Source organism: Haliotis rubra, unplaced genomic scaffold (genome assembly GCF_003918875.1).
Source record: "Haliotis rubra isolate DU_JTF1 unplaced genomic scaffold, ASM391887v1 Scf503, whole genome shotgun sequence".
Lineage (NCBI taxonomy): Eukaryota > Metazoa > Mollusca > Gastropoda > Lepetellida > Haliotidae > Haliotis > Haliotis rubra.
Window position 1 is genome coordinate 181,692 of NW_025767195.1, and position 27,209 is coordinate 208,900.

Here is a 27,209-nt window from a genome sequence, read left to right on the forward strand (position 1 = left end):
GGAGTGACGAGCGAACGCTTTAACCACAAGGCAACCCCACCGCCTTCCCGATCAAGAAGACAGCAAAGGTGGCGTTGTTCTTTGTGAACGTGATCGACTTCAGCTGTTATGTCAAATACTGTGCGGAGGATTCGGTTGACGTGGGTGGCGGTGGGCTGTTTACCAGTTATGTTACAACCACTCCATATGTATACACACCTTACAAAGTGCATAAACATCCCACAATACACGTGCATACACATCTTACAACCAATCCACACGTATGCACACATTACAACCAATACACGTGTATACACACCTTAAAGCAATACACGTGTACACATCTTACAACCAATACACGTGCATACACATCTTACAACCAATCCACACGTATGCACACATCTACAACCAATACACGTGTATACACACCTTAAAGCAATACACGTGTACACATCTTACAACCAATACACGTGTATACACATCCACAACCAATCCACGTGTATACACATACTACAACCAGTCCACGTGTACACATCCACAACCAATCCACGTGTGTACACATACTACAACCAGTCCACGTGTACACACATACTACAACCAATCCACGTGTGTACACATAATACAACAGTCCACGCCAACACACCACGTGTAATCCACGTGTGTACACATAATACAAATCCACGTGTGTACACATACTACAACCAATCCACGTGTGTACATATACAACAACCAACCAGTCCACTTGTGTACACATACTACAACCAGTCCACGTGTGTACACATACTACAACCAGTCCACTTGTATACACATACTACAACCAGTTAACGTGTACACACATACTACAACCAATCCACGTGTATACACATCCACAACCAATCCACGTGTATACACATACTACAACCAGTCCACGTGTATACACATTCCGCATTACAACCGCGCTACTAGTATACAGACCCGTAAAGATCCGGGTTAGAATTCATCTTCTGTAACCCATGCTTGTCGTAAGAGGCAACTAACGTTCTCATGCTGTTGATCACTTGATTGACTGGTCCACACTCGATTATTTACAGACTGCCGCCTATAGCTGAAATATTGCTGAGTGCGGCGTAAAACAACAAACAAACAAAAACTTGTATACACATCTTATGCACTATCCCGGGCCCGTAGACTGACAGGCTCGCCCACCAATCCCAGGTCGGTGGACTGACAGGCTCGCCCACCAATCCCAGGTCGATGAACTGATACACTGACAGGCTCACCAACCAACCCCAGGTCGGTGGACTGGTGGACTGACAGACTCGCCCACCAATCCCAGGTCGGTGGACTGATTGACTGACAGGCTCACCCACCAATCACAGGTCGGTGGACTGATGGACTGACAGGCTCGCCCACCAACAGGTCGGTGAACTGATGGACTGGGGACAGGTCGGTGGACTGACAGGCTCGCCCACCAATCCCAGGTCGGTGGACAGGTCGGTCGGGACTGATGGACTGACAGGCTCGCCCACCAATCACAGGTCGGTGGACTGATGGACTGACAGGCTCGCCCACCAATCCCAGGTCGGTGGACTGATGGACTGACAGACTCGCCCACCAATCCCAGGTCGGTGGACTGATGGACTGACAGACTCGCCCACCAATCCCAGGTCGGTGGACTGATGGACTGACAGGCTCGCCCACCAATCCCAGGTCGGTGGACTGATAGACTGACAGGCTCGCCCACCAATCCCAGGTCGGTGGACTGATGGACTGACAGGCTCGCCCACCAATCCCAGGTCGGTGGACTGATGGACTGACAGGTTCACCCACCAATCCCAGGTACACATCCAATAAACAACATGAACATACGTACTCAAGTTATGAAAATAATCCAAAAGCAACTGAATGAGACACATTTGTTTGTGTATAGCAATGATCCGAAACTAGACATAATAACCGACAGTGCCGCTATACACACTGTGTACAATTGGTATAACTCCAATATACGATGGGATCATTCAGTATGGTATACTCCACGGTACACCGACCATGCACCGAGTGACGGGGCAATTACAACCGGCCGCCATATCAGACGGTGCTTCGTCCAGACTGGAAGTACTGCATGTGACTGACTGACCCACCACACAGTAAAGTTCGGACTAACCATGTGTATATGCCCTCGGTAGTCTGGGTGACAGAGTGCGTGTGCTTGTATGTGTCTGTGTGTGTCTGTGTGTGTCTGTGTTAGACTAACGGTTAGTCATTGGTTATATCTAATTTTGACAGAAAATAATTCCAATTATACTGAAAAGGGGCCCCAGTGAGATGGGAGATTCCTGAACCTAAAGAAATCTAGACTTTAGCATAGCGAAAAGGGTTGTGGTTCAGGGACAAGTCTGTGTCTGTCTGTGCGTGCGTGCGTGTGCGCGCACGTGTGTGTGTGAGAGAGATAGAGAGTGTGCGTGCATGTGTGTGTGTGAGAGAGAGAGAGCGAGAGAGACAGAGACAGAGAGAGCTAGCTCAGTTTGGGTGACACAGTATACTTATACGAGCCACAGCAGGGCGCCTGTACCCAACAACTAAGTACTTTAAGTATAATGTCACACACACAAATGTCACGACGCTGCACGAGACGTGTTTACATGTTTACATGCATGTAATTATTGTGTGTAAGAATATGGAAACAGAAACATATATCTTCCATTTGGCTCCATGATAAACAACCCGTGAAGATCCTGGTTAGAATTGATCTTCAGTAACCCATGCTTGTCGGAAGAGACGACTAACGGGATCGAGTGGTCAGGTTCGCTAACTTGGTTGACACATGTCATCGTATCCTAATTGCGTAGATCGATGCTTATGATGTTGATAACTGGATTGTCTGGTCCAGGCGTAAAACCCAACTCACTCACATAACCGAATGGATCAGGTCCAGATTCGACATAATATACTACTCACACTTTGCTAAGGATCACAAAAATTCAAAACTTTACTTAAACGTAGACTTATAATTTGAAACTGTATCCATTTAAAACTAGATAAATAATGATATGGTAACCCCTCTTCAGGCAAACAGACACTTTAATCTAACCTTATGCACTTGATACATGAGTAACCATAAAAATGGTTTTCATGGCACCAATGAACCATTTTGCAAATCATGGAACAATGATTGACAAGTACACAACACCTGTGAATAGCAGGTATGGGACTGACTGACTGAGTTTGGTTTTACGCCGCTTTTAGCAATATTCCAGCAACATCCCGGCGGGGGACACCAGAAATGGGCTTCACACATTGTGCCCATGTGGGGATTCGAACCCGGGTCTTCGGCGTGACGAGCCAACGCTTTAACCACTAGGCTACCCCACCGCCCCGGACTTTTATGAAGAAGCGAATACGGTGCTGAGAAGCCAGATGAATCTGGGATTCAATCCACAATGAAGGAAAGGGATTTGCAGGAAAGGGGCACAGCTCTGGTGGTGCAGGAAAGGGGCATAACTCTGGTGGTGCAGGTAAGGGACACAACTCTGGTGGTGCAGGAAAGGGACACAACTCTGGTGGTGCAGGAAAGGGACACAACTCTGGTGGTGCAGGAAAGGGACACAACTCTGGTGGTGCAGAAAAGGGACACAACTCTGGTGGTGCAGGAAAGGGACACAACTCTGGTGGTGCAGAAAAGGGACACAACTCAACGTTAACATCCTCTCACTAACCAACACACTGTAGTATATGTAGTAATTGTTTATCAATTTTAGTTGGTTACCATAGTTACACATGTTTATTCAATGTCAAGACCGAACATTCTCCCATCACGGAGTAGTCTCCCATTAAAGACCGGGATCCGAACAAATAACCCAACGAGTTTTAGTATACTATAAGATCACGTTAGCTTTTGAGGAACTATTTTATTCTTCGGTGCAGCTGGTGAGTGAGTTGAGTTTTACGCCGCACTCAGCAATATTCTAGACATATGGCGGCGGTCTGTAAATAATCGAGTCTGGACCAGACAAACCAGTGATCAACAGCATGAGCGTCGATCTACGCACTTGGGATACGAAGACATGTGTCAACCAAAGTCAGCAAGCCTGACCACCCGATCCCATTAGTTGCCTCTTACGACAAGCATGAGTTGCTGACGATCAATTGTAACCCGGATCTATATCCGTCTAAGTAAACTTAGGCTCAGTGTAATTCGTACACATATTAAAGCTGCCATGTGCGGTTTCTTCTTATGACGGGGCGGTAGACCCCACTTATTCACTCAGATTTTATTGTAGCATGTTTGATTGAAAAACTAGACATCAAAATTGTTCAGAACGTCCAAGCCCTTCACTGGATTGCGCGTCATGTGTAATCACCTCACGTGCTAACCGATGTCAATGTCTCCACAATGCTTACTTCGTGATGTCATGACCCGATGACCCATTGATGGGTTTCCATATTATCAATCACCAGGTTAATAATAATATAGATCATTTGTAATGCGCTTGACTTCACAACACTTGGCCATGCTCTAAGCGCAAACACAAGACAGTCAATAGCGAAGAAAAAGAAATGTCTTTAGATGAGATTTAAAACTTGAGAGAGTTGGAGCGGATTTAATGTCTGTAGGGAGAGAGTTCAACAGGCAAGCAGCTGAATGTTTGAAGGATCTATGTCCGAAAATTTTGAGTTTATATGGAGGCACAACAAGAAGTGATTGATCGGCAGATCTGAGATTCCTCGGTGGGACGTAGGATCGGTGGGACGTAGGATGAGACAAGGGCTTGGAGACAGAGTGGAGCAGTTCCATTTAGTGCTTGGTAGGTAAGAGTTAAAATCTTACACTCTATTCTTTCTCTGATTCTCGACATTATTTCTGTCAACAAACCGAACCCTACCCTGCATCTCAATGGTATAAAACATACATGTGTTGTATGCAAATTGGTTAAGAAATGAAGTTACAACCTCATGACTCCTACCATGTTTTAACAGGTTGCAAATCTGAAATTTGTTTAAAGGTCACATGCAACGTAAAACACAACTTTGCAGATTCTGATACCTTTCGGTATGGACTTACCGAAACAAATCATCAAAAATCCAAAATCAATTTATAAACGCGATGAAAAAAAACCGCGCGAAATCGGAGCTCAAACGATTCACTAATTTTCGCCCAACGCTTGGGGGAAAAGTGGTTTCAACAGCTGGGCTGCGCTCATAGCACATGCGCAGTGAAATAGGTTCGCGAAGCTGGTAAGCGGGTTGTCCGGTGAATACTCGATGAAGGCTTTGGTGTGAGCTATTTTTCTAATGTTTTGTTAATATTTCACAGGCGCGAGCTTTTTATATGTCGTGACAGTAGATTACCGATTTAACTGTTTATATAATTTCATTTGTCTATTTCACCACACGTTCTTCTTACCAAGTCACTTTCACAGTTCGATACTTAAAAGCAATGTCATTATTTAGCGTTGACAGAATTTCTAACTGGGATATAGACATGTCGTTGACACAGACTCAATGTCTGTTTTATGGACACCTGTGTGTCTGCCTGCCTGCCTGCTAATGACAATATTTAATACACAACTTCGATCACTGACCACATTCAATTGGAAATTAACACCTATCAGGCTATACACAATAAACAAAACGCATTGATTTATGGCCCGAGTTCGGTCTCTGTCACATCATGTAATTACACAGACAGGCAGGTGTGATACTTGTACACATGACATGTTATGATGTCTGTTGATTGCAAAATGTTATACACAAAAAATGAGCACGTTTCTACAAAACCCAACATCTCTATATATACACACACAATTAGCCGTGAAGGCATCTGCAAATGAACCAGCCGTTACACTTGAGTGCACACCCACCCGCTCTGACTGGGTTCGGTATCCCGGCTGCTTCGTTTCTTAGGAAGTAAACCCAAGTACAAAATATTGCACTTTTTTCATAATCAGCAATGTATATTATAGGTCATGAATAAGTGATAATTGTGTTTAAATTATGTTTGATTGTTTGGTTGCATGTGACCTTTAAGGCACCCATCAGCAGGTGTTTATTTATTTTTTTAATTTCAAAGAGATTTAATTAATGTAGGATAGGGTACGGGATGTTGACTGTTAAATATGTATAATTGTAATATACTAATGGCCATAATGAAATTATGGTGTGGTGTGACGGTATTATGCCATTTAATTTATTTTATTTAAGGGAAAGGGATATGTGAAAACATGAAAGGCCCAAGTAAGGCTTTGATACAATACGGGAATGTTAAATGTTTACACACACGCACGCACGCACGCACGCACGCACGCACACACACACTATATATATATATGAGCCATGTTAAACCTTTGTACATGCCTTTGAGAAGGTTTAAATATTGATATAGATTAGTTCACATAGTGGTTTACTTGTATATAACATTACTGAAATTTACCTAGCTGTAAAAATGACTGTAATAGCTTAACTATAACTTAACTCTGACTTAACTGTAGCTGCCTAATTGTGGTCTGAATGTAATTGCCGAAATGTGACCTGGCCATAAGAAACGGTCATCTGACTGTAACCGCCTCACTGTGACCTGACTGTAACAGCCGAACTGTGACCTGGCTGTACTTGCCTGTGACCAAGCGGTAACTAACTGACCAAGCTGTAACTGTCTATGTGTGACCTGTCCATAACAGCCGAACAGTGACCTGACTGTAACAGAATCACTGTCACCTGACTGTAACCGCCGAACTGTGGCCTGACTGTAACCGCCGAACTGTGACCAAGCCGTAACTGTCTATGTGTGACCTGTCCATAACAGCCGAACAGCGACCTGACTGTAACAGCCGAACTGTGACCTGACTGAAACAGCCGAACTGTGACCTGACTGAAACAGAATCACTGTGACCTGACTGTACTTGGCTAAATGCGACCTGTCTTTAACAGCCTGTGACCTGACTGTAACAGCCGAACTGTGACCTGTCTATAACAGCCTGTGACCTGACTGTAACAGCCGAACTGTGACCTGTCTATAACAGCCTGTGACCTGACTTTAACAGCCGAACTGTGACATGACGCAACGACAACGCTGACCTGGTTGCCAGAGTGTTTAACTATACCCACGTGGTAAGGACCGATACCCACAGGATCTGATTTTGGTGACTCGAGATTATACACACCATTGTCGATACATCAGAGTGCAAACAACAAGCCAGAGAAAGCGCTGAGAATGATATGGAGACCATTGACATATACTTCAGTCTTGAACACCACTATATGCCATTGGTAGATATGTGATATATTTCCCAGGCCTTGATGTTTCTTTACTGGACTATCCTTGAGAGGATATAAATATCTGCGGAGGTTTGATCGCTTTCCTTGACTACGATCTCATTGTTAATGGAGAGGTGGCCGAGGGTAGGTTAGCAACCACCAAACTGCAGCAACTGCAAGCGTGATAAGACTACTGTCAAGGGTTATCCGCCCTTGAATCTCCACATCCTCTGGGATCGCACTTATCTCGATAAACTGTCCTGTGATTTCGTAATTTGCCCAAGACGTGCTTAGCTGTTGACAATATTATATTCCGTTGTATTTAAAACAGACAAATCAAGGCATTTATATTGTTAGTAACGGATAATAAGACGACCCTTCTCCCAATCGTGTATAAACAGTTATTCTGTGCTTAACAAGTCTTCCAGAGTATAAACAAATATCTGAGAAACAGGATAAATATTGCATCTTTAGGTTTTAGGGACTGAGAACATCGGGGCAGGTGGCACTACAAACTCGGGCCCATGGTACGACTAGGTTCGCTTGTTTCGTGTTCGTTTCCAAGGTTGTAATTCAAAGGTTTGTCCCTGCCTCTAGGTTTTCTGTGGGCTTAAATGTTAAATACTAGTACTACATAAACTACCGAGGGAATTGGCGTATATGGTTCAATATCAGATTTTACCATTTGAAAAGTAGTCATTTTTGCTCTTTCCGATGTAATTCTGGTGTTCTGTAAACATAAAACAATTGTAATCTACACGCACATCTGAAGGTAGAGTAATAATAACGTATTGACTGGTAAGTATGCCGTTATTTATGCCAACCGTACGGATGTGCACACATTTCTCCGTGTTGCGTTTGCTGTGTGGGGAGACTGATTAATTTTGAGTTTTGTCTCACTCTACTTTTAGCAAGTAACTCTGTTTCGTTTGCCATTTTCACCGATGCGTGATAACCGTACACAGTGCGGGATCATGGAGGTGGGGGGTGAGAGAGAAGAGGTGAGTGGGGAGGGGGGGGGTAATGCTTACCAATCAAAAGTTTGAAAATCTCAAATGAGTGTTACGAAAAATGTCTTCGTCAGTGAAGTGTCAACCTGACGAAGTATTTGAACAAGATGTTGATTTATTATATTCCACAGACATATGTTCTGATAAACACTAACACACAACCGTTCATGGGAAGTTAGCGCGTTATGATAACAGCATTACCGCGGGACGCAGGGCCAATATACGTTGTTAACACGGTTAAATTCCATAATCATTTCTGAGAACACTAATCTATCATATGCACAGCTTCAGAATATGCACCTGTTGATAACCTCCCAGCATGGTTGCATTAACCCAACAGTCGCTCGACTTTCACGTGCACGAGCAACGCGCAGGCAGGATAACACCGATTACGGGTGATGAACGTGGCGTGATTGGATAACATGTCATGACTACCGGAAGTAGTTTTAACCAGTTTTGCATTGTCAATGCTTCCACGGATCCAGAGGTGTGACACACAACCGTGCATGGGAAGTTAGCGCGTTGTGATAACAGCATCACCCCATAAGTGGGGTGCACGGGTACGGCACCCAGATCCTATAAGCAATTTAAACAATACCCATTCGACATAAATAACGATGAAGGGGTCGTTGTCGGCACGGGTACTACAGATGTGTACCCCCAGGTACGTTTCTGTATACAGAACTGTACCCTAGCCAAAATCAGAATCCAGAAACGTACCCTTGGACGATTCCATTCTGCATTGTGGGGGGTGATGGGTAGCCTAGTGGGTAAAGCGGGTTCGATTCCCCACTTGGGTAGAATGTGTGAAGCCCATTTCTGGTGTCCCCCGCCGTGATGTTGCTGGAATATTGCTAAAAGCGGCGTAAAACCAAACTCACTCACTCACTCACTGCATTGTGGAGTTTTCTTGATCGGAACGGTCATACTGTTGTATTAGATGCATTTGATTACGTTATATAAGAGCATACACAGTAACGAATATTTCACGGTGCACAACGTACACCACTCGCAATCAGCTGAACGGGAACAACTTCATACGGTTTCGGTTTTGGGTTGCGGAATATGGACTCGTCCGTCGTTTAGGGTACCGGGTATGTTTCTGTAGTTTGACTTTGTTTAGGGTACATGTCTTTAAACAGAAACGTACCTGGGGTACATGTTTGTAGTACCTGTGCCGACAACGATCCCTTCAGCCATAATAACCGGACTGTTTAAGCTAGCGCTGCTAAGTAAACAGCGACATTTTGAAGATAACATTTCACGCTACACTTACGGTTCTAAATTCAATGTAGCGCTTAAAGCTACTGTCAACATTATGCGCACAAAACCCAGGTCTTTATTGAAAACAGATTTGTTACATATTTTATATATAGAATTTGAATATATACAATTCCCCAAAATGTAGATTTAAACAAATATTTAGAAAATGAAAAACAGTTGGGGTGGGGATTTCTCCTCCGCCGACCAGATATATGTAAAGTTTTAAAAATGCAAAATCGTTTGATATGTCCATCATTATAAATAAACAATTTACAATGCAAAAACTTTAACCTGCTGAAATGAAATATTAAAACAACGATCTGTGACGAATTGTGATAGATGTACCAGCGTAAGCCAACCAAAACAAGAAACGAAAAAGACTAAAATGTCTGGATTCAGGAACGCACAACCGTCGTGAAGTCAGCACAACGCCGACTATCCACCATCATCAAATGATGCTTTAGGCAAATGAGAATTGCAAACCCTTAGCGAAATGCCCTATTAACAGATAAATCCCGATTCTCGATTCCACGAGTGAGTGAGTTTAGTTTTACGCCGTTTTGAGCAATATTCCTGCAATATCACGGCGGGGGACACCAGAAATAGGCTTCACATGTTGTGCCCATGTGGGGAATCGAACCCGGGTCTTCAGCGTAACGAGCGAACAATTTAACCATTAGGCTACCCCACCACCCCTCGATTCAACGAACGCCGAGTCTGGGGTACAACAGAACGATACGCCACCCGTACTTATACCAGCGTGATCGTTTCGCAGGTGAATAATAGATGGTGTTGGTGTCGTTTACGTTGACGTTTGCCATGGCTGGTGCTTTCACTCGTGTAATAGCGTTTCACTTGCATGGCAATTGATTATGACCATATCGTTTTGGTGACGTGACCGAGTATGGCTTTACACCGCTTTATAAATATTCCAGAACATTACGGCGAGTGAGTAGAAATGGGCTTTACACATTGTATCCATGTGGGGAATCGAACCCGGGGTTTAGGAGTGACGACATTTTAACCATTAGGCTATCCCACCTCCCCTTGTTAGCAAAGCCCGGAGCATGCATCGCCCATTCACAGTCTGATTGGTGTATCAGGCTGACTGGTGTATCATGTTGGCCGATCGGTGTATCATGTTGGATGATTGGTGTATCATGTTGGCTGATTGATGTTGGCTGATTGGTGTATCATGTTGGCTGATTGGTGTATCATGTTGGCCGATCGGTGTATCATGTTGGCTGATTGGTGTATCATGTTGGTTGATTGGTGTATCATGTTGGCTGATTGGTGTATCACGTTGGCTGACCGGTGTATCATGTTGGCTGATTGGTGTATCAAGCTGAGTGGTGTATCATGTTGGCTGATTGGTGTATCATGTTGGCTGATTGGTGTATCATGTTGGCTGATTGGTGTATCACGTTGGCTGATTGGTGTATCATGTTGGCTGATTGGTGTATCAAGCTGACTGGTGTATCATGTTGGCTGATTGGTGTATCATGTTGGCGGATTGGTGTATCAAGCTAACTGGTGTATCATGTTGGCTGATTGGTGTATCATGTTGGCTGATTGGTGTATCATGTTGGCTGATTGGTGTATCATGTTGGCTGATTGGTGTATCATGTTGGCTGATTGGTGTATCACGTTGGCTGATTGGTGTATCATGTTGGCTGATTGGTGTATCAAGCTGACTGGTGTATCATGTTGGCTGATTGGTGTATCATGTTGGCGGATTGGTGTATCAAGCTAACTGGTGTATCATGTTGGCTGATTGGTGTATCAAGCTGAGTGGTGTATCATGTTGGCTGATTGGTGTATCAAGCTGAGTGGTGTATCATGTTGGCTGATTGGTGTATCATGTTGGCTGATTGGTGTATCAAGCTGAGTGGTGTATCATGTTGGCTGATTGGTGTATCAAGCTGAGTGGTGTATCATGTTGGCTGAATGGTGTATCGTGTTGGCTGATTGGTTGATAGGTGTATCAGGCTGACATGTGTTTAACGAACTGACGGGTAGCACGACCTTCTTTGTGTCCTGACCACTAGCTGTATATTATAGTCGACATGTGTATAACGAACTGACTGATAGCTCGACCTTCTTTGTGTCCTGACCACTAGCTGTATGTTATAGTCGACATGTGTATAACGAACTGACGGATAGCACGACCTTCTTTGTGTCCTGACCACTAGCTGTATATTATAGTCGACATGTGTATAACGAACTGACGGATAGCACGACCTTCTTTGTGTCCTGACCACTAGCTGTATATTATAGTCAACATGTGTATAACGAACTGACGGATAGCTCGACCTTCTTTGTGTCCTGACCACTAGCTGTATATTATAGTCGACACGTGTATAACGAACTGACGGATAGCTCGACCTTCTTTGTGACCTGACCACTAGCTGTATATTATAGTCGACACGTGTATAACGAACTGACGGATAGCTCGACCTTCTTTGTGACCTGACCACTAGCTGTATATTATAGTCAACATGTGTATAACGAACTGACGGATAGCTCGACCTTCTTTGTGTCCTGACCACTAGCAGTATATTATAGTCGACATGTGTATAACGAACTGACTGATAGCACGACCTTCTTTGTGTCCTGACCACTAGCTGTATGTTATAGTCGACATGTGTATAACGAACTGACGGATAGCTCGACCTTCTTTGTGACCTGACCACTAGCTGTATATTATAGTCAACATGTGTATAACGAACTGACGGATAGCTCGACCTTCTTTGTGACCTGACCACTAGCTGTATATTATAGTCGACATGTGTATAACGAACTGACGGATAGCTCGACCTTCTTTGTGACCTGACCACTAGCTGTATATTATAGTCGACATGTGTATAACGAACTGACGGATAGCTCGACCTTCTTTGTGTCCTGACCACTAGCTGTATATTATAATCGACATGTGTATAACGAACTGACGGATAGCACGACCTTCTTTGTGTCCTGACCACTAGTTGTATATTATAGTCGACATGTGTATAACGAACTACGGTTATAACGAATTACAGATAGTGGTTCCGTTCAGATCCTTATCACCATGGTCTACTGTAGTTCTGTCGCTGTTTGCGGGTGGGGGTGGGGGTGGGGGGGTTGTAGCCTAGTGGTTAAAGCGTTCGCTCGTCACGCCAAAGACCCGGGTTCGATTCGCCACATGGGCACAATATGTGATGCCCATTTCTTGTGTCCCCCGCTGGAATATTGCTGGAATATTGCTAAAAGCGGCGTAAAACCAAACTCACTCACTCACTCACTCTCTGTTTACAGCACCACGCAACGTGAACCAACAGACGTTACACCAAACGTTGCAGGAACACCACGTGCTTGATGAAGACATCACATTAAACATCGAAATGTAATTATAAACGAAAAGGGCAAAATGGATTTCGACTGATGATATTTGAAATAAGAAAGTTTTTCCTGTAGATGTTGGCATTTTCCCCGAAGATAATCGGTGAAATTGAAGTTGAATCTTACTTCAAATGGATGCTTATAGAATTGTACTTACGACCACGTCACATTCCTATCTCCGTAGACAGTCAATAGCATTTCAAGCAATAAATGCAACGTTTGGAACACAGTGTAAGATGAAACAACCTCCGTGGCAGCAGCGTTTAAGCGTATAGGGAGGGACTCTCTATATTACTAATTAACAAAAAATTGCTGTTGGTGGATGATTTGTCTAGAGGGTAATGCGTTCGCTCTTCTCACAAATTGTTCGTATGATTGGTTGTTGCAATATTCCAGCTATATGGCGGCGGTCTGTAAATAATCGAGTCTGGACCAGACAATCCAGTGATCAACAGCATGAACATCGATCTATGCAATTGGGGTACGATGACATGTGTCAACCCGATCCCGTTATGACTGCACAATGCCATTTAGAAAGTAATCAACAGCATGAACATCGATCTATGCAATTGGAGTACGATGACATGTGTCAACCCGATCCCGTTATGACTGCACAATGCCATTTAGAAAGTGATCAACAGCATGAACATCGATCTATGCAATTGGAGTACGATGACATGTGTCAACCCGATCCCGTTATGACTGCACAATGCCATTTAGAAAGTAATCAACAGCATGAACATCGATCTATGCAATTGGAGTACGATGACATGTGTCAACCCGATCCCGTTATGACTGCACAATGCCATTTAGAAAGTGATCAAATGTAACATATGTTACATTTGGGATTACACATTCTTAGTAAAGTACAGATTCTATTACTGTTTTGGGGGTGAGCCAATATTAAATCTTGAAGTTAAACATACCGGGCCAGCCACGGAAACCCCACTAAGTTACGGTAAAGGGGATAAAATACAACGTTGGCGGGTAGTGCATTGTTTGTAAAGTATTTAAAACCCACTTGAACGTCGCTCACCACAGTTCAATATACAGTACCTGACATTTTGTGACTAATCTTGGTAGTATATAATCACACCGTCATTTATCGGTTTAGGGAACAAGTGTCTAGGGCGTTCTGAGTCGCCTACAGTGATAATTCACTCACACAATCATTATTTACGATTTGAAAACAGGCAAATCGGTATGTTTGAACTGCCGAGGACATTGTACAGAGAAACAGTGTTATATAAAGACCAAATCTGCGTCAGCAGGAATGTTTAACCTTGACAAAACATTTGACCATGAGGTTGACCTTCTCGAGACGCAAGCTTTCATGACCCCTAAACTGATCCAAAATTGCTAAAGTACTCAAAGTTTTGTGCGGAGATAATCACATACATCAACATGATGTAATATTCTTACAGTAATTTTGCTAAAACGCTGAGTGTGTTTTTTATGAATTACAAAGTCAGACTGATATGATGAATCTGTAAACAGTACCTTTATACACGACCGTACCTGGGTCTAGGCTTCTGTTTTAAATTGAAGAATGGAGCTACAAAACAATGGATAATCGAGGGTTATCAGCCCAGCTGTATTCAACATTGAAGCATGGAAACACAAAACACTGGATAATCGAGGGTGATAGGCCCACTCAACATTGAAGCATAGAAACACAAAACACCGGATAATCGAGGGTGACCGGACCAGCTGTTTTCAACATTGAAGCATGGAGCGACAGAACACTGGATAATCGAGGGTGATCGGTCCAGTTGTGTTAACATTGAAGCATGAACATACAAAACAATGGATAATCGAGGGTGATCGGCCCAGCTGTATTCAACATTGAAGCATGGAAACACAAAACACTGGAAAATCGAGGGTGATAGGCCCACTCAACATTGAAGCATAGAAACACAAAACACCGGATAATCGAGGGTGATCGGTCAAGCCGTATAATGATCGGTCAACTTTGAAACATGGATCTTATACAGTGAACGATGAGCAGTCAGATTTGAATCAGTCTGCGCTTTTTCCTTGAAGCCGAGGGAAATATTTGATACAGCAGACACAGAACAAGAAAAGGCCGCGTTATTAACGTTTCAAAGGATCACGATTTTAACATTTGATTTGTAAAGGCCATTTTTGGCTTGTGTCTATCGTGTGGGTGACATAAGACCTTGTCTATCACTGCAGGAATCTTAAGCATGACTCAGACACGATGGATTAGACCCCTATTAGTCACAACCTTGACAATATAAATAGCAAGTGTAAGGGTAGCTGAAAGTTCTAAACCTCTGTGGTGTACTGCGTTGATGGACCTGAACATGCTTTAGTCACACACACACACACACACACACACACACACACACACGCACACACGCACACACGCACACACGCACACGCACACGCACGCAAACTCTCAGATTGTCATTGTCAGTTCTCATTGTCAAGTCATCAATATCCCCCGCATTGGCAAAATACTCTTCATGAATATGTCTACTAGTTATGGTTATGTCAAATATTTTGGTGTGTATATGGCAAAGTGGAAGGAGAGTATTGAAAGGTTTTTATGTTCTGCTCCGGAAAGGAGAACTACCTACCACCAAATTCAGTTGAAGCCAAACTTGTTGGCATGGAAACACAAAAAATATTTTATTCAGAAATCCAAAACTACCAAAAGGCACCATTTCACCACCAGATCTATCTATGTGCCAAATTTGGTGAAAAAAAATCAAAGTAAAACTTGTTGCCATGGAAACGCCAAAATATATTAAAATCAGAAATCCAAAACTACCAAAATACACCAGTTCATCACCAGATCTATCTATGTAAGACGTTTGGTAAAGAAATATTGAACGGTTTTAGAGTTCTGCTCCAGAAAAGAGCACCAACACCAATTTCAGTCAAAGTCAAACTTGTTGCCATGGAAATGCAAAAAAATATTATAATCAGAAATTCAAAACTACCAAAAGGCACCAGTTCATCACCAGACCTAACAATCTGCCAAGTTTGGTGAAGAAATATTACATTGTTTTAAAGTTCTGCTCCGGAAAAGAGCACCAACACCAATTTCAGTCAAAGTCAACTTTGTTGCCATTGAAACGCAAAACATATTATAATCAGAAATCCAAAACTACCAAAAGGCACCAGTTCATCACCAGACCTATGTATGTGCCAAGTTTGGCGAATAAATATTGATCGGTTTAAAAGTTCTGCTCCGGAAAAGACAAATGTGCACGGACGCACGCACGCACGGACGCACGGACGGACGGAGTGCATGTTAATAATGATGTAATCAACATTTGCATAATGTTTGCCAAACAGATCTTTCTTCACGTTCTGGCAGGGTGGAACATCTGACAGTTTCGAAGTTTGTGAATGTAGGGGATGCTCAAAGCCTTCAAGGTCACAAACCTCCATTGTGGCAGGGTCGACAGAGTAGAGCATATGTGCAGTGTCCTACTTGAACAACGCACAGTCAGACAAGGTGAAGTTTGCCGCGATGCGCTGTTATGTAATATTATTATAATATTTGCCATTCATGGTCTGACCTTTTGTTCTACCAATAGGATTCCTTTGGAATCCCAGAAAACCAAACCCATCTCCCGGCAAGCTGAAGGAACAGGCTCTGCTTTCATCGGAGGAGGAGGAGGTGTCAGATGATTCTTTGACTGTTTAGTTTCTGGATGATCGTGGTGAACCCATGTCTCATCCATGGTAACAAACCTCTACAGTCTGCAGGCAGGACTTGCATCAAAACGATGTAAAGCCTCACAAGAGATGTGAACTTTCGCTACGTCCAGTTCCTTCCTCAGTCTTCAGCTCCTTCCTGAGAGATGCGGCCCTGACTTTGTGACGTGTGGTGGGAGGTCAGTCATTCAGAACTATATGTATCATTGACCTTTTCCTCGGTAGTGGCAGCTGATCTTGATCTTGGATGATCTTCGTGGCTGTTTCTTCCCTTTCAAAATAACCCGTTCAAACGCAGCCTGTATGGGAAGTATTGGTCCTAGACTAACACTTAGTCTCTGAATATATCATTTTGATTGTAACAAATAAACCCATTTAAATTGAAAAGGAGCCCAAGGCAGACCAGAGACTTGCTTCATTTAGGGCTTTAGAACTGCAGGGAGGGCTAGGCTGTGGCGAAAATAATATGGTTCAGGGACTGTGAGACAGACTATATTGGACCTAATACATGCAAACTGTTAAGGGTGTGGGTCCTGCGTGGTTCGTCTCAGTCACCCTTCGTTATATCGGTTATGTAAGAAATAAAGAAAAAATAAGGAAAAAATTCACGCTGTTGTCACTTTACCATCACTTTCAAAATATGGGCGGTACGGTGGCCTAGTGATGAAAGTGTTCGCTCATTACACTAAACCCGGTTTGGACATCATATGAGGTTACGGTGTGTGTCGCCTATTCCATCAATCCTTCATAATGGTATCACTGGATTAAGATGGCGTAGTAACAAATTCACCCACCTTTAAGAATATTATAAAGTGATTTTAAGGAATATTTATACTTTTCGATATAAATCTAAGGGTCCGGTATTTTTGGTGTATAGGGATGCCATATATTGGTCCGGCACGCTAAGTTCTGATGATCACTGAATTGTCTGGTCCAGATTCGATTATTTACAGACCGCCGCCATATAGCTGGAATATTGCTGAGTGCGGCGTAAAACTAAACTCACTCACTCGCTAAGTTCTGAGTTGTTTCGTCACACAGGTTCAGCATGTTAAGCCCAGGCTTCCTGTGCCCCGCGTAATGATAATGAAATTTTGCTAAAGGCAACGTAGGCAAAGTGAGTATTTCAAAAGAACCCAGGATGAAGAATCAAACCCGGAACTCCGCTGAGATTAGGCAACGTGTTACCTTTCTATCTCTTTCTACACCAGTGGATTTTGTGGCAAATACAATTAACAACCACGTCGATGAAACGCTGTGCACGATAGTCAGGTACAACCTCAGACCTCCCCAGTTGCACAATGAAACACTGGATACAATCCGTGGGTTATGAGGATTCTATCTTGTCCACATCAACCCAGGCTCACTGCGTTTAAACTCAATGTGTTTATTGATGCTCAGTATATCAATCACTGCTTAGTCTAGGCCCGATCAAATTACAGCCAGTCGTCATATATCTGGAGGGGCGGAGGGTAGCCCAGTGGTTAAAGCGTTAGCTCGTAACGCCGAAGACCCGGGTTCTATTCCCCATTACAATTTTGTGAAATCCATTTCTGGTGTCCCCCGCAGTGATATTGCTGGAATAGTGCTAAAAACGGCGTAAAACCATACTCACTCACTCATATATCTTAAATAATGCCGACTTCGGTGTTAAACAGCAGAGAAGCGAGTCCTCGCCGATCACACTCGATGCTGTTCTGTAAATAAAGCTTCAGCAGTGTAGCGGCTTTTAGGAATGATTAATCCACGACAACGACTTTTTGTACGAGACGGCACAGGCTCGGAGTTATGTCTGGCCTGACACGAAATGACCCACAGACCGTTCAGCCATCGTTCATATCCTTCAATTTCATCTTGTCGTGACGACATTGAGGAAATCGATTGAATAGATAATTCACATGTTTTTTGTTTTTTTTCTCTTTTAAGGGGAAATCATTATGTCTGCTGTGTCTGTACACGTGAAGGACGGACGACTTGAATAATACCTACATTGTCTGCCTAGACGCACTGATATAGTTAGAATAGATTAACTTACTTTACAGCTCCGTCGATGTCACGTTGACCTTTGCGGTAAAGGGACGAGTAATGTCTCTAGTCTCCCTGCCGTCCAAGTTGATGCGTCTCCTGAAACAGAAGAAAACATAAGGATATATGATACGTGACTTGTATGTGAGAACTGTTTGTTCACAAAGTCAAATAAATAATTAAAAGTGATTCCGTGATATTTGATTGGCTCAACGAGCAATATGTTTGCGTTTATGTTCCCATAAACCGAAAAAATTGAGGCCACGCCTTCCAGAGGAGTACTGTTCCCTGATTGGCTAATAATAGTTTTGGCGGTGACTGGGTGCAGTAATGCACGAAGTCACTTCATTGCTGTCTACTTTTTGTGTTAATCATTAAATAAGTAGTCTATAAATCAATCATGGCTGAATTATTTATGTTTAGGAAATGGCCTGGATATGTTGGGTTTTTGGGGCGTTTTCTTTAAGGCATAAGTGAGTGAGTGACTTTATTGTTACGCCGCAATCAGCAATAGCTATATGGCGGCGGTCTGTAAACAATCGAGTCTGGACCAGACAACCCAGTGATCAACGAAATTGAGCATCGATCTACGAAATTGGGATATGATGACATGTGTCAACCCGAACCCGGCCCGTTAGTCGCCTCTTACGACAATCATGGGTTACTGAAGACCAATTCTAACCCGGATCTTCACGGGTCCTTTCAGGTATAAATATGCATCTGCTGTAAATAAGATAATAAGATATATTCATGCATAGACTGGATTGTTCACTTGCATGGAGTTTTTTATTTAAATATATTGAAATTCTTTTATAAATATTTGTCTTTACTTTCTTTATAAGTCGACATTAACAGCGCTCTGGCCATGTTATTGTCAACTTAGTGAGTGAGTGAGTTTAGTTTAACGCCGCACTCAGCAATATTCCAGCTATATGGCGGCGGTCTGTAAATAATCGAGTCTGGACCAGACAATCCAGTGATCAACAACATGAACATTGATCTGCGCAATTGGGATACGATGACATGTGTCAACCAAGTCAGCGAGCCTGACCACCCGATCCCGTTAGTCGCCTCTTACGACAAGCATGGGTTACTGAAGATCAATTCTACCCCGGATCGTCACAGGCAATCAGCCTAGTACACACATAGAAATTCACCTTTCATGTTTTACGTCTGTTTACGGGAATTATGTTCTGTTCACAGTGGATTATAATAACGGCTAAAAAACAACACTGACTCATCGGCGAGTCCTAATCCATGCCGAAATTGTAGGAATGCTTACGGAAACAGAGCAGTGTTTAATTACATATACAATACCTATATCAGACATTGAGAATCCACGGTTAACCCTATGCTGTGTGTATGTTTGAGGAGTTAGGACCTGTGATAGTGGGGTAGGAATCCATCATTCAACAAGTGATAGCACAGCAGGTGTCGTTAGGTCTGTCTGCCTGGGTTCGAGTTTCATAACTGACATTATATGGTGAGTAGGTAAATGTTGCCGTAAGCCACATCGGCAATGGGCAGCTATTTGCATAAAAAAACACACATTATATTGTAATTGGAACTCACTATGGTGTCGCCTGGTTCTAATATACAAAGAATGAGCCCTCTCACATATATTTAAATATTTAGTTTTTTTAATATTTGTTATATTAAGTTTAGTATTCTAGTCATTTGATGTCTGCTGATGTCAGTTGATGTCAGTTGAAGGGCGTTGGGGTAGCCTAGTGGGTAAAGCGTTGGCTCGTCACGCCAAAGACCCGGGTTCGATTCCCCACATGAGTAAAATGTGTGAAGCCCATTTCTGGTGTCCCCCGCCGTGATATTGCTGGAATATTGCTAAAAGTCGCGTAAAATCAAAGCGTTGAAGCATGGGCGGTGGGGTAGCCTAGTGGTTAAAGCGTTGGCTCGTCACGCCGAAGACCCGGGTTCGATTCCCCACATGGGCACAATGTGTTAAGCCCATTTCTGGTGTCCCCCGCCGTGATATTGCTGGAATATTGCTAAAAGCGGCGTAAAACTAAACTCAGTCAGTCAGTCATAAGTGCAATGACTTATTTGGTTGAACCTTAGATTCAACACCGTGGGGAATATGGTTTAAAAAGGACCCATGGAACCAGTGTTTATCGTAAGAGATGACTCAAACAAACTTGGATTTGAACTCACGATAGACGAGTATCAACGAAAGAAAGCTGCTTTAACATTACGCCTAATATTTAAATTGCCGAATATTCGGTCAAGGAGCTTTTTTAATGAAGTCACCGATTTATTTCATATTGTCACAGTGACCTACATTAGCTGTATTTGCCCTAAGGTCAGTGTGACATGAACATTGACCGGACTTATCACCCAGCGGAGTTGTACTCTCTGCACCGACCTCATACCCTGTAAAACATATACTGGATATACCAGCACTTCCACGAAACCTAAACATACAGCTAAACTTTGATTGATTGATTGTTGAATACGTGAGTGAGTGAATTTAGATATATGCCGACTGGCTGAAATTGTAATGGTTATTTCCACACATTGTACCCATGTGCGGAATCGAACCCCGCGTGACGAGCGAACGCTTTAACCACTAGGCTACCCCACCGCCTCACATTATCTACAAGTTCCATGCATTTATTGACATTTATATTCATTTTCTTTCTGAGACATCAGACCCGTGAAGATCCGGGGTAGAATAGGTCTTCAGCAACCCATGTGCTTGCCATAAAAAGGCGACTATCTTGTCGTAAGAGGCGACTAACGGGATCGGGTGGTCAGTTTCGCTGACTTGGTTGACACATGTCATCGGTTCCCAATTGCGCAGATCGATGCTCATGCTGTTGATCACTGGATTGTCTGGTCCAGACTCGATTATTTACAGACCGCCGCCATATAGCTGGAATATTGCTGAGTGCGGCGTAAAACTAAACTCACTCACTCACTCATTTCTGAGACATCACGTGTACAGGGTAGACACACAAACTCGCAGTCGCTAACTGTTCACGACAGGCAACTGTCTCATATTATACTCCCAGTCGATGTTGACGATACTACATTTCCGCAAGTCTTGCACTACGGATAACGGGATTTCCCTCCGATGGTTGAAGAACGTTATAACGGTATTTATAATGTCAGCTGTCTTCCCCCCACCACCAAACATAACAACATACGCTGGAATGAAACCCGAGACAACAAAGAGACTAAAGCCACAATAAAACCCTAGGGATATTCTGTCGTGGATTTAGTCGTAATGGAGACTCATGGAGAGACAGGATCACATGGCGGTGGTATTGTCACTACAACAGTATCAGTGTTTATACTGTTTACTATGGTAAATAACCCCTGATGTATTGGCAACCACAACATCAAATCGGATTTAAAAATCTATGTTTGTTTGTTTGTTTATTTATTTGTTTAACAAGGGAGAGATACTCCGTGATTCGAGATTCGATTTTATATATTTTGTTTGTTTGTTGTGTAATTCAACACTCGGCAATATTCCCGCTATATATGACTGAGTGCTGTGCATGATCCAGTCCGGACCGGTCAATCCAGTGATTGACATCATGAGCATCGATCTACGCAACTGGGATAGGATTATTATTATTATTATTATTATTATTTTTACAGATTAAAGATTGTATGCAGCAGAGAGGGTTCGGGTGTTATTATTATTATTATTATTATTATTATTATTATTATTATTATTATTATAGGATATAGCGCCCATATCCAAGCAACTAGTGCTTGTTCAAGGCGCTGATATTTTTTCCCTCGATCATTGGATGTCAATCTCAATGGCACATCGTATTATCAATCTCAACTCCCTGGGGAGTATACAGCCACTAGGCATACATCAACCAGGCCAGCGAACAGTCGTTCTCCTAGTTGGCTCTTACGTTAAACATAGTTCCCACCAATTTCAACCTCCCGGATGTTCAGTGTCGGGGAGGGCGCGGGGAAGAGAAACATGGGTTGACGATGACCTATTGTGACCGGGATCTTCACAGAGAAAGAGAAGTACGGGTTGCTGAAGACCAATTCTAACCGGATCTTCTTTTCTGCTCTGAAGGGAAGTATTTATGTTAAAGTGAGTTTTACGCCGCTTTCAGCAATATTCCAGCAATATCACGGCGGGGGACACCAGAAATGGACTTCACACATTGTACCCATGTGGAGACTCGATCCCGGGTTTTCGACGTGACGAGCCAACGCTTTAACCACTAGGCTACCCCACCACCGAACACATATAAAACACAGACAGTTTTGGTATACTCCTCAAGGAACAGGGAACGAAAATAGAATGTAAATGTAACAAAATCATAGACCATGCTTTTGGGTGTTAAATTTGTACACTATAATTATATTTTCAGTGCTGTCAATAATATCATTATTCTATTAAATTGCATACAATTAGGAACTTTGTAAAAAATCTAAGAACAAAACTTTCCAAATATGAAAGACATTAATTTTCTATCGTCAAACATAATTTGCATTGTATAATTGAGAAATGCAATTAAATGTCAAACACACATCACGTTTTGAGAGCTTATCCTTCAACGACGAGATAACTGCAAAGACTTTACATCAGACACTTCGGCATTGTCTGAAACGAAATCGTCTTGTAATCAAATTCTGAAGACAATCTTTTTAAGGTCTGTTTGGTCAGTGACAGACTCGGAAGCAGATAACATTGTCTGGGGATTAATCTGACACAGAGATGCTAATATTTAAAGGATTTTGGTTGCGTGATGTGATATTGTGAGTTAAGCGTGTAGACATGAATATGACGAGGGGAGTGTCAACTGCAGAGCTGTTGACAGGAGTTGTATAACGGGTCAAGTTGCCCGTCTCGGTGTCTATTGTTTCGCTATCAAAATATATGTATACATTGTTACCGAACACAATGTGACATCTTCTGTCATCACAGGGAGGTACAACAGTCCTAGAGTCGTGCGAAATAACATGTATCACTTTGTGCCCCAATTATATCATCACAGAACGGGGGACGTGGTCCATGGGTATTGTGTTGCCATAGAAACGATTCCTTTTCCGTTATGATAAACAACGGTATGTGATGTCCACAAGGCAGCTGGATCGTTAACAGTTATATCAACTAGCACGTGCAGGTATGTGACGACAACATAGAAGTTGTCAACGTGACATCTGTAAGGTCATTGGACAAGAGTACTTGTGGAAGTGGAAATTAACCCATGTTGTCTGTCAATCACACATGTTTGACCAATCACAAAGTCCGAAATGAGACAGAAGCGGTCATTTAGTAAGACAAGCTCAAACTCTGGACTAGTATCATAGCAACAGATGTTTGTTCGGGTCGGTTTTCTGAAAAATGTTGTGGTACAAATTTCAGAAAGGTGCCATCGTTCTTAAAAAAATGACCTAAATATCAGCATTTTAAAAATCGAGCAACAGGGATTAAATTAAAGGCCGATACTCCTACATGGAGTACCGATTTCGATTTTCTGGTGAGTATATTTTATCTGCATGTAACCACACATAACAGGCCAAAATTCAATTAATTAAAATTAAAGCATGGACGTTGCCATGGCAGTAGACACCTTTCCTCATAGTAAGTGTAAATTTGAAATAGTGGGACTAAAATCAGTTTTCCTTACAGGTCAGCAGTACTAGGTTTAGTGAATATACGAAGACTCAGAAATGCAGATACATCAGCCACGGATTTTAAAAACACAACAACCCAATGTTCAGAGTTCAGAGACCCGTGAAGTTCCGGGTTAGAATATTGATCTTCAGTAACCCAAGCTTGTCGGGATCGGGTGGTCAGGCTCGCTGACTTGGTTGACACATGTCATCGGTTCCCAACTGCGCAGATCGATGCTCATGCTGTTGATCACTGGATTGCCTGGTCCAGACTCGATTATTTACAGACCGCCGCCATGTATATAGCTGCAATATTGCTGAGTGCGGCGTAAAACTAAACTCACTCACTCAGAGTTCAGATGAGGGTGGCTATTTTCTCTGTTAGCTAAAGGGGTCGTATAATCTGTAAATATACAGTACAAATTATCCCATTATCACAAGAATTCTCCTTTATACATTTGGACGACTGTGATTGTATGATGAGAATGTGGTTATGAATCACTAGAAGATAGGGCTACCACCAGCTGTTTGCGGAAAGGTGAGGGCGTCTTGCACCACCAGTCGCACACGTCACAAATACGTCACTTAATCTTTTAAAAAATCAGGGTAGCATATGATACAAGTTAGACAGGGAGTTACGTCGGATATAGCTTTTGTCACTGGTGAATAAAAATGTTTGAAATGCCCTTCACGTACGTGCCTACCATACTTATAAGGCCTTGCATGACGTAACCCATTCTCACAACTCGCAAACGACGCACTTTGAAATCGTACAATAATAACCACATGTTCCCGTGTTTCTTCAGGTGAGGATTTGCCTTGCCTTTGCATGTTTTTGTGGCAGTTTCCACCGGTGGCACCGGGGAGCGCACAGTTTCATCAACTTTAAGGAGTGAGTAAGTGAGTTTAGTTTTACGCCGCTTTTAGCAATATTCCAGCAATATCACAGCGGGTGACACCAGAAATGGGCTTCACACGTTGTACCCATGTGGGAAATCGAACCCGGGTTTACGGCGTGACGAGCGAACCCTTTAACCACTATTCTACCCCACCAACCCGGTCAACTCTAGATAGGGGTGGGTATTGCAGAAAATTTTCATATTGCGATATATTGCGATGCGAAAGCTTATATTGCGATATGTATTAACAATAAACTACTAATGATCACGTTAACGCTTTATTTATAAAGCAAAAACATGACAAAATCACTATGCTTCATTAAGCTTTAATAAAAACTTTTAATCATGACAAAATAAGAATAAAGATAGTATTTAAATGTAATTTTCACCACGATCATTCCCACCACCATTACCACAATTGCCACAATCATCAGGGTTTCCGAGTGTTACGAAGTTTTCCGAATACAAGTCAAAATACCGGTTTTCTATCAGCGTATCGCAATACGTATCGTTTTCAAGTCTGAACCGGTTAATACCGGTAAACCGGTTATATTGCGCAGCCCTAACTCTAGATATAATATCTATTTCCTATTGATTCATAAAACACATGCTTATAAAATGGAAGTACAATCATAATACAAAGAAATTTCTTTAACTTATATTTCTTAAAGTAAAAATCCTACGGCTCTTGGAAATAGTTATGTCGTTTTTATTTAAATACGGTATTTTAATACTTTGGAAATTTAAACACAGATCGAGACATCGCAAGGGTGTTTACGATGTTACTCACGTTGCTACACATGTCTGTGTTCAAAACGATATATGCATGTATTAATATTTATAAATTATTATATATACAGAATAAATTTAAATATAAGCATTAAACTGAAACAGATGAGTTTAATTAACAACATTTCCCACAAAGGTTACATTATTGTAACATTATTATGAATGCCATAGAGAAATGTCAAATTACATTTCAATAATTGCCTTCAAAATAGACTTTTGAATTGCCGCGGTTACAAGTTTCAAGGAAGGTGTTTATTTATTGCTTCGGTTAGATTTTTTAAGGAAGGTGTTTATTTGTCGTTTAACGCAACACCAACATCACTTGAAGATCCGGGTTGTAGAACGGTCCATCAGCTACATGTGCATGTTGGCAGAGGCGTCTAACGGGATCAGTGTAAAATATTTGCTGGCCTTGTTTTATAAGGATGAAGTTCACGATTCATTTCCCTGCAATTATTTCAGTGTCTCTTTTCTGATTTTAATCCGTCATGTGCCCCGAAATTCCCCATGGCCTTGTTTCCTCGCCATAAGCGGTCAATGTAAATTTGATCTTACACTTTCAACGGAGGAGCATCTGCCAGGAATAAACACTTCAAATATAATTATCTGGAAGCAAAAGAGTCCCATACGCAGACATAATGTTATCACGTTGTTGCAAAAATATTCTTTCCATAAATCATATGTCCATGTATTGACGTGTTCTGATGGGCTTGTTTCCGGGGAGGTCGTGATAGCTTTTCGTCGCTGAGACTCCAGCCATTTTCTCTCGGCAAGCTCAACATATCGCTAATACTAAAATACATTAGACACGTCCCGCGGTTCTGTTAAACTTGGTTCCGTCTACAAAAGTCATTAACTGTCGGCATGTTGTGTGCGTATCTGTGGACAAGCAAGAGAACCAGTTTTAAAGTTATGCCATCTTTACGTGTTGCCTCGACAAGCGGATCAATGCTTTTGATGAAAACCATGAGGGATGCACACATCTGGGACTTCAAGCAGGGTGAATGCTTAGTCACAGAGAGTTATCTCCCTTGACGACCATCACATCAAGCTCCTCGCAGCGCTACATCGGTCCCTTGCTTCCCGCCGACGATTACCGGATTCTAATACAACTAAGGGACGCAACTCTGCAAAGCGAATTAGGACATAAACAGCTGGGCCACCATTATAATGACAACATTCACTCGCTTTCATGAAACAGATCAGTATTTGTATAATATTTGTAAACTTTGCCTGTACCCTGGTGGATGGGGTGGTCCTGTGGTTAAAGTATTCGCGCGTCAGGTCCGGGTTCGATTCCTTTCCAGGGTACATGAGAAGCCCA

General features: G+C 42.5%; 2 protein-coding genes across 4 annotated transcripts in view; one reads left to right on the forward strand and one right to left on the reverse strand.

The window, feature by feature from the left end:
- LOC124291952 overlaps positions 1-27,209 on the reverse strand; it is a 213,417-nt gene that overhangs the window by 124,540 nt on the left and 61,668 nt on the right. For all 3 annotated transcript variants that reach the window (XM_046729034.1, XM_046729037.1, XM_046729038.1), the window contains exon 2: positions 18,592-18,680. The gene's annotated coding sequence lies outside the window, so the exon portion shown is untranslated. The remainder of the gene's footprint in view (positions 1-18,591; positions 18,681-27,209) is intronic.
- LOC124291963 (cell death abnormality protein 1-like) overlaps positions 3,399-27,209 on the forward strand; it is a 34,782-nt gene continuing 10,971 nt past the window's right edge. The window contains exon 1 of the mRNA XM_046729047.1: positions 3,399-3,654. Within this exon, the coding sequence (XP_046585003.1) occupies positions 3,399-3,654 (256 nt within the window). The remainder of the gene's footprint in view (positions 3,655-27,209) is intronic.